Source organism: Terrapene carolina, unplaced genomic scaffold (genome assembly GCF_002925995.2).
Source record: "Terrapene carolina triunguis isolate 2854851 unplaced genomic scaffold, T_m_triunguis-2.0 Scaffold33715, whole genome shotgun sequence".
NCBI classification, from domain to species: domain Eukaryota; kingdom Metazoa; phylum Chordata; order Testudines; family Emydidae; genus Terrapene; species Terrapene triunguis.
The window spans coordinates 4,782,796-4,792,674 of record NW_020698066.1 but is presented as its reverse complement, the minus strand read 5'-3'; the positions used below and the strand labels follow the sequence as shown (position 1 = coordinate 4,792,674).

The 9,879-nt window shown below is 37.6% G+C and overlaps 1 protein-coding gene across 1 annotated transcript in view; it reads right to left on the bottom strand.

Moving 5' to 3' along the window:
* Positions 1-557: 557 nt before the first annotated feature.
* The window catches only part of LOC113409489 (protein PTHB1-like), a 476,973-nt gene continuing 467,651 nt past the window's right edge, over positions 558-9,879 (bottom strand). Inside the window, exon 23 of the mRNA XM_026663464.2 lies at positions 558-763. Coding sequence (XP_026519249.1) covers positions 723-763 — 41 coding nt within the window. The 3' untranslated portion in view covers positions 558-722. The remainder of the gene's footprint in view (positions 764-9,879) is intronic.

Genomic DNA, 9,879 nt, shown 5'->3' with positions numbered 1-9,879 from the left:
GACTGATTCATAAGAATATCATGTATCAGCATACTTAATGTGTCAGTAAAAAACACAATAAGAAGATCCATGTGTCAGAGTGCTTAGGGTAATTACAATGTAAACTTTATTCACATGACTTATGTAACAGGAAAAGGGAAGGAGACATTTTGCCCTTGACATAACCATATTTTACACTGTATCTCTTGAGAGCAAATGTATAAATCAGGGAGGAGGGGGATAGAGAAGCCTTGGTGGATAATCTGCCTTTCTTCTTGTGGTGAATTCACCTGTGTGGAAATTGTGATTGGTCTGCAGAAGAGGAAAGGAAATGGCTATTTTTTGTTCAAACTGTGACATTATGAGAAAATGGTAACGTAATCGCAAAGGGAGAGAGAGTACAGAATATCTAAAAAATCAGATAAAACATACCACGAAACAAAGTTTGCTTTTAAATGTGTGTAAATAGTCTTTGATCAGTGAACAGGATCTTTATGATGGGCTGATATTGCAGATTAACAAACATTTGCTACAACAGTTTCATAAGTGGTTAGGCTTTATCCAGCGAATGGATGCTAAGACAAGTAGTTGGCAAGGAAATCTAATCAATTTGATGTGAATAAACTTTTTTGTACAATTAGTGGGACCTTCTCCTTCTGAAGGCTCCATTCAGAATAGAGTAACATGGATTGGTACAGCTGCATTGTAAAAGAAAAATCCTCCTGAGGATCCTCTTCAGATTTTCATGGCTTTTCTGCTTCCTCTAGTGCACCCTGCGGAAAATCTAAAGGATAGAAAGATAGATGAGGATGCTTAGAAATTGGATTATACTTGGCAAGCATACACAATACATTGTTGATTCCACCGCAGTTTAGAAAAGTCTTAGTTATACTAGAGGAAATAATTTGCTGCATACAAAAAACTCTATGCTAAAAGAATGTTAAAGTTGCAAAAGCAAGCACTCAAAAGTTAGGAAATACCAGAATTAAGGTTGCCTGTGCAAATTAATTCTGCCCTGTTGTGCATATGCAATATGATACAGTCTTAAACGTATACCACTTTGTCCACAGGAAAAAATGGCACAGGACACACATGTCAAGTAGATATAAAATGCTACAATTGGTAGCATTTTACCCCCAATTTGCCCAGGTATAAATGCCTACACAAGCTGCAAAGCAGTGGAGAATCAGGCACTTTGTTTATTAATAGAATGCATCTTTTTAAATGGCTATATATATATTCAAGGCTGACACTTTGGAGAGACTGATGTAGCAAACTACTGGTCTTGGAGAAGTTTCATTTATGAAGCCTTGTTGATGTTTTTGTTTTAAAACATCAACAGTACAACAGGAGGCGTGTCAAATTTGAATTTGCTCTAAATCCACACCACAGCGAACCTGAAGGAAATCAGAAATCTGGGAGTAAGTGGTCAAAAATTCCCAGACTGAAGTAAATGTGGAAAAAGAGAAGAGTGAATAATCAAATTAAAGCCTGTCTAAACACAAACTTGCATGGTTTAATTAAACTGGTTTAGTTAAACCAGAGCAAACCGGTGTGGGTTTATTCTTATTTCAGCTTCAAAGTAGCTTATTGTGTTCTAACTTAAAATCAAACTAAACCTGGTTCAAGCCAAAATAAAATAAATAAATAATTATAATAATGCCTAGCTCTTATATAGCACCTTTCATCCATAGATCTCAGAGCACTTTACAAAGGAGGTCAGTATCACTAACCCCATGCAATGGACAGGGAAACTGAGGCACAGATAAGTTAAATGATTTTCCCAGGAGGCCAGAGGCAGAGTCAGGAACATAACCCAGGCATTGCTTTGTCCACTAAGTCACACTGCCTCCATAACCATGCCCACACAACCTTTTTCACCTGTTTAACTAAACTGGTTTAAAATTACACACCTTCAATTTAATTGGTGTAACTCTGTGTGTAGACAAGCCCTCAGAGTTTCATTTTTGTAGGTTGGCTATGTCTTTTGGTACTAGGGGATTTTGACATGTCAATGAATGGCTGGGTGTGAGGGCAAGAAGTTGAACAAACTTTACTGAGAGCCTGGAGACTGAAGCTGCGAAATGCCTGAAAGGCAAACAGAGAGCAAGAGCTCTGGGATAAGACCATGGTGACACAAAAGACCAAAGCTGTGGCTTCTCAGCAAGAGCTTTAATTCCTCAAGGAGCTATGAGGTTTCCCCTCACCAAATTGCCTATTGTTTAAGAGGACAATTAAAAATATCATGTTGAGAGCTGATCAGGGTTTACAAAGCTCATCTATGGCATGGTAGCTCCTTTGTTCAAAACTGTAAGCTTGTAGCACATGCTGGGGACCCACAGGGATCAGCATTAGGCCCTATCCTAGGTAATGCCTTCATTAATGATTTAGAAGAGGAAGCAGGCTAATTATATGTGCAGATTATCAAAAACTAAGATGAGCTGCAGATATTGGACAGGAGAAAGAAATACTGCAACGAAGCCTAGAGAGATTAACAAGAGGGACAGAAAAAGAAGTCAGATTTAAGTTGAAATACATTTGGGGAATAAACAATCTGAAACACACATGCTTCTGGGAGATAGAGACGCAGCAGCTGAAAGAGACCTTGAGGTAATAGATTACAGCAAACGAAACAAAAGTTTGCAACATGATATTAGGCCAAAAAGCCCAATGCAGTTTAGAACTGCAGAGGCATCGCATCATGGAGCAGGGAGTTAACAGACTGTTTATGGATGGCTCCGCTGATCACATCTGAAATATTGTGTTCAGCTTCAGAAAGATATCAAAAAATTGGCCTGATCCAAAATCCATTGAAATCAATGGAAAGACTCCAGGGACTTCAGTGGACTTTAGACCAGGCCCTCAAAGAACAACAAATATGACCTGGTGACTGAAAACACTGCTTCGGAACAATCTTACAGAAGCTAAATATGCATCTAGTAGATTAGCTCAGAAACAACAAAAGGGTGGATATGGAACTTGATAGTCTATATCTGAAGGGCATAAACAGCATGGAGAGAGTAATTATTTATATTGGGACAGGAGGGTATAAGTAGTAGCAGTGGCATGCAATTAAGAAATGGAACATTTAGCTAAATATCAGAAAAAAATTCCTGACAGTGAGATATTGTAGCCTTCAGAATAGTTCCCCAAGGCAAAAGACTAATCATTTGGACATTTTAAATTAGACTAGACAGAAAACCTAAATGCCTAAGTTTTCAAATGTGAATAATAATTGTGGGTGCCCAACTTAAGACACCTAAAAAGTGCCGGATTTCTCCTTTAATAGGTCTCTATTTCAGCACCCAGAATTTGAGTCCTGCAAAATCATTAGATACTTTTGAAGATGCAGGCCAGAAAATGTCTGAATGTAGGGGACAGGACTACTGGCAGGGAGATGGACTGAATGACTTAATACATCTTTTTCTTTTGTGTCTTGACTAATTCTGTGCACTGCTTCCGCGCTAAAAATGAAAAATTAATCGTTATTTGGGATATAAAGTAACGCCCAAGAGTCTCAATAACTATATTTTCATGACATTGATTTCTTCATGTTGTTATTTCTAAAAATGACCATGATAAATTATAGTGCTTATGATAAACAATGTAAATTCCTGAAATATATAGTAGATTATCCCAGACAAAGGTGCTAGCCTTTTCTGATATAATTATAGGTTTGCAGAACAAAGGAAATTCAGTGGGCACAATTTATCTTGATTTCACATACCTTTTTGACACAGCACCGAATACAAATTTAAAGAATTTAGATGCTATATGACTAAAAGTATCATGGAATACGTAAATTATGGGTGAGGTGCATTTATGTATGAGGTGTAAATTATGTCTGGTATTAAATTGTGCAACCGTCTCATGGAATGATGTATAAAGATGTGCCCTTCAACAATGAGTCTTGCAAGCTATGACCTAGACTTTTCTATGTGCAGTATTAATTAACCTGAAGAACCATGTAAAATGCACATTGATTAAATTGGCATATGATAAATTATGGTACAATGGATAATTAATATCAGGGAGGTTAATCATCAGCATGCTCTGGCAAGCTTATGCAGAAACACAAATAAATATGTTGTAGGATTTAAAATACTGCAGTGATTCTCCAGTTCATTTAGAAAGAATTCCCCACCTGGATCAAGTCTTTTTCCACCCTCCCAGTCCCCCCATTGCATGGTTCTCAAAATGTTTCATTCTGCAGACCAAGAAAGCATCCGTGGACCACCAATCTCCCACAAAAACAGTCTGCAAACATTGTCATGGATAAATTTACATTAACTCACCTACAAAGATTAACAATCTACATAGCTACGGACTGGGAAACCCTTACTTAGAAAACAGTAATGATGCAATTCACCCCTGTGCTGTACCAGCACTAAGTCCTCAAAATAGGGCTTAACCATGGGAGTGATTTAAGTCGGAGCATAGACCATGTGCTGGTGATTTTCACCTTCAAGGAGTAAGCTGGGAGTTCCAATTACCAAAACTGAATATAATAGTATGTAAGAGATGCCATCCTCAGCTGCTCAATGACAGTCCTGAAAACCATTTTTTGCATTTGACAACTAGAAAATGTCCCCACAATGTTCACACCGTTCTCTAGATATTTCATATACAAGCAAGTATTCAGAATATCGCAGTTATGTTAATTCACTGTCAACTGAAAAGTTTTTAAAGGTGGTCATCGACTATAGAGATATCATTAGTAGTAACAATAAATCCATGCTTAGAATATGGAGTGCAGTTTTCAGCCCCTCATTATAAAAAGAAAAACATGAGAGAAAGTTCAAAGAAGGGCAAATAAAATGACAAAAGTGCTAGAATGCAGTGTTGTTATAGCTGTGTCGGTCCCATGATATTGGAGAGACTAGGTGATATTACCTCACAAGATATTACCTTACTCACCTTGTCTCTCTAAAAGTGCTACAAGACATCTGAAGGATACTTGATAGAATTATTTATATGACTAGTGGGAAAAAAGCCATTTTAAATGAATTACAAATCCTTGAGTGATATTGCAGAAGGGAGAGGAAAGGACTGTGTTCTGCAGTCATGAATTGGTCAAACAAGGCATAATGGTGTATAAGTTAAGATAGAAACATTCAGGTTAGACATGAGACAACATTTAAGAGTCATGACAATTAGGCAATGGAATAAACTGACTAGTGAGGTAGCTGAGTCACCTACATTAGGGGTTTTCAAAGATTCATTAGATGAAATTCTAGTGGAATTATCATAGAAAATGCAGAGGAGTTGGATTGGATGACCTGAGGGGCCTTCTCCAACCCTATCATCTATGATGTTATGATTCATTCCAAGCAGAATATTTTGGACTCTCATGAATTACTGGCTGAGTATCCTGGATACTCGTGTGCATTAGTTTGCTTGTAGCATGCACAAAACTTAACCAAAAGCTGGTTTGGAAGTGCTTGATCTACAGTATTCAATACTTCCCAACCTCTGTTTCATATGGTGACTCAGAGGCAGGACTGTTATAACAGGAAAACAAAAAGCTATTTTGGTTTTAGATTAGGTTATAGAAAGGAGACACCACTTCCCCCACACAAAAGGGGAGGGAACACACAATTTCATGGACAGTTTATATACTGCTATTCCTATACCATACATGAATAGCCTCCAAATAAACCAAAGTTTTAAAGTCACTGCTTAACATAAAATATGTAAAAGGAGGAAAAGGGCAAATGTACCAAATGACCAAAGTTAATAATAGTTATTTTTGCTTCTTTGTTAGCAAGATAAGACTTAGACTTTTCCCAGCACCTTTCAGCCATGCTTGAAATCATCATGATAATTTCCTTCTAAGAACTCCATCCATCTATTGTTCATAATTTTCATTATCACTATAAAACTGTGTGAGCAAAAAATGTAGCTTCCCTTTCCTTAACATGTAATCTTTCTCCCATGGACATGTGCCCAAATGGCATTTCAGCAAGCCTAAGAAAGTAACAATAATTTGTTAATCCCAAGTAAACTATGACTGAGTAGCTTGAAGTGCCTAGGGGACTGACATAAATTCATGATTTTTACTGTCGTTATGAAGATAGATCATGGTGATGGATAAGACCAAGCTATTTACAGATTGTTTCCTTTACTTCTTTAAGGGAAACGTCTCTAGAAATAGGACTCAGATCTGTGTTCAATACCATATTATGTGGAAGAGCTAATTAAAAGTGAATACCCTCTTTGAGTGACCGATTGATTAGAATATTAATTTATAGATATATGTGTGTGTGAGGGCTTTTGCATTTGAAAGGGGCGTGGTACTGGATGAAGGAGTGGGAAAGCAAGACTGCCACATTCACAAAAGAACTGTATAATTCAATGAGTTTGTTTTACATTTGGTTTGGGAAGTGGTAGGAATGAGAGCAAGCTGTTCATTCATCACATTTCTGTCTGTCTTAGACCATAGTATGGATAACGGCATACAGTGTTTTTCATCTCTTGGTCACTGATTTGAATGCAGCTACTATGGTAGCTGCAGCTGATAGTCATCACTATTTGATATTTGTGGTGTTGTATCTATCTATCTGATCCCAGGATATAAGAGTGACAAGGTGGGTGAGGTAATATATTTTATTGGACCAACTTCTGTTGGTGAGAGACAAGCTTTTGAGCTTACACAGAGCTCTTCTTCAGGCCTGGGAAAGATTCTCAGAGTGTCACAGCTTTAAACACAAGATGGAATATATTGTTTACATAAGGAGTTAACACATGTTGCAGGAGAACATTCAAGGTGAAATGGCCAGTTAACATATTTGCAGTTGTAGGACAATGAAGGGTTAAGGGGGTTACAGACTGTTATAATGAGCCATAAATCCAGTGTCTTTACTGAGTCCATGCTTTTTAGTAGTTATGAAGGTAAACTCCCAGGCTCATCTTTTGAAGCTGTTGTGCAGGTTTCCTTAGAGGATGAGGACTGAGTAGTCAGATATGGAGTGACTGTTTTGTGAAAAGTGTTTAATAACTTTATAATAAGTCAAGCTTTGTCCTACAACTGCAGAGGTGTTGACTGCCCACTTCACCTTGAATGGTGTCAGCAATGAGGGCCTGCAACTTGCCTGCCCAGTTGCCAGACAGTCAATGAGTGTGGTTGTGCCACAGCAGAACCACCAAATTAGAAAGATTCATTTTATGACAAAATGCCAACTTCTTACAGATTGCTGAACTGCTTACTTAATGCTCCAGTAAAGGATCTACATTTTAAACAGAATGACAAATTCATTTCTTTTTTGTTAGCAGTAAGACCTTGTATTGTACCTTATTGGAAAAACGTGACTTCTTCTGGAATTGTGGCATAACAAAATTGGGAATGTCCTTGGAAAGGAAAAACATTCCCACCAAGTACATACACAAGAAACACCAAAAAGACGACAGGTATTTAGAAATTTGGTCATCCTTTTCAGCATACTCAGAGGACGCTCTGTTTAAAATGAAGATACTTTACTGGAAGAATTAAATTTATCATGAATTTCCTTATTCTGTTCTCCCTGACTAACCGATGTTCCACTGGAAACTCACCTTACAACTAGAGTTTCATCCCTTAATCGGTGAACTTCAGCCTATATTAAGACTTCTTAAAAGCTTGTTTGGAGCGCATCCTACTATCCTCGTACATTGTTTATATTCACCTACAACAACTTAGGGACCTGATTTAAAGCAACTAGAAGCACAGTAACATTTTAGGCAAAATAACAGGTACGAACTAATGAGCTGCCATTGAGCACAGTACTCCTGCACCTCCATCCCTATCATACCGTACCACAAAATGATAAGAATAAAATCAGCTCAGACACACTAAACTACATTAAAGCAATGTTAAGGGTTTGATGTAAACAAAGGGAGTTAAGTTCTGATTTAAGGCTGAAATTCTGTCTATAAAAATCAATTTGTTGCGCCCTGGATTTTCTAATAAACATGATATATTTAACGTCACGAAGTGTTGCACGACCATATGGCATTATCTACTGTGATCTGTTGATTAAGTGGTCTGTGTTTTTTTACAATTATAATATAAAAAAGGGAGCCTCTCATGGAGAAACCCCTGCCAGCAGCCCCCTTATACCAAGGACAATGAGTCTAGCTTGAGTGTCTCCACAGATCTCAAATGTGGAAGTATAGCTGAAGGAGAGAGGCAATATTTCATGGAGGATGGTGCTAAGTCACATAGGGCTTTATAGGTGGGGGGGAAAAAAGACACCTTAAACTCCACCTAAAAGCCCACAGGCAGGCAGTGCAGATCATGGAGCTATGGTGGAATATGCTTGTAGCTAGATACTCTGCTTAACAAGTGGGCCACCACATTGGTATGTTTAGACTGCCATCACAGGTATGATTGCAGCGAATGTAGACATACCCTAACTATCTTTAATCTAGGTAGCACAAGTACCAATAGCAATGAAGCTGCAACACCATAGGATTTAGAATGGGACAGCCACCCATGTAACTACCCAGGGTCCCAGGTGGGCTTTTACAGCCAATGCTGCCATAGTTTCACTGCTATTGGTACCCATACTAACTAGATTAAACCTCGCTTAGGTATGTCTACATGTGCTGCAATCACACCTCAGACTGCAGCATACACACCCCCTATATGTTGCCTCAGTTAGAGTGCATTTACAACAATCTAATCTGAAGATAACAATGGAATGAATTAGTTGATTAAGGGAAGCAGTAGTTGGGTCATTGCATTTGTGCCTCAAGTAAAGCGAGTTGAAAATTTTCCAACTAAATGTTTTTCAAACAAAAATGGCTTTTCAAATAAGCAAAAATGTTGGCTGAAAATTTTCCATTTTCATCAAAGATATTTGGGCTGTCATCAAAAAATTCAGTCATCAAAACAAACAAAAATCAGTTTTCAGGGTTTTGATTTTTCAATTAAAACCTGAACATTTTTAGAGAAAATCTGATGGAAAACAAGCAAAACAAAAAAATGTTTTCATCCACAGCTTTCACAGGAGACCCAGATTTAATTTCCAGTTTCATCTAGAACAAATAGTTTTTTCCAAGTTACAAATCTCTCAGAAATGAACACAAAAAGTTTGCATTGGAATGACTGAAAAGCCTTTTGTTTGCTTCCCATGCTGGTATTGTGTATGTTGATATTATTCTGGAGGTTTATATTGGTATTTAATGTGAGGATAGTCTGGAGCTAATGCTGATTTTAACTTTGTTAAGTGTTGGAAATACACTCAGAGGGCTTATGCAATATGCACAACATAATTCTAAAAACATAAATATGGCCACAAAAACATCACCATCATACTTCATTACACATTATATTTCACATCCAATACCATTCAGAATAGCTAATAAGCCTTATAAGAAATGTTATCTAATTAATAAATGGTTATCAAATATAATAAGGAGGACAACATATGCCTCAATTAGATAGACACAAAGAATAAGACATTTGTACTGCATAGGTAATTTTGCCTTTTCCTTGGAAGAAGTTATATTATATTAGCTAGCTGACTTCTGTCAATTATTGATTGTTCTGATGGTTTACTGTCTTCACCGAAGGTGTAAGATTGGGCATCTGACAATTAACAACTGCTTTGTCTTCCCAGACAAGTGATCCCTGTGATAGATAGGCAAAACTGCAGGGGTTGGTTACCTTTAGGGCAAGATTTTCCACTATTTTCATATGAATGGCAGTGAAATGAATGCTTCTTATAGAGGCAGCAATCCAGTGCCTGCCTGCAGGAAGAGTCAAGACCCCTTAAGGATATGTGAATTACAGCAGTTTTCCATTATTGGACCAACTTCTGTTGGTGAGAGAAGCATATTCCTCACCCACCTCATGTCTCTAATATCCTGGGACCAACACGGCTACAACAACGCTGCACACAGAAATTTTCCATTCATGGA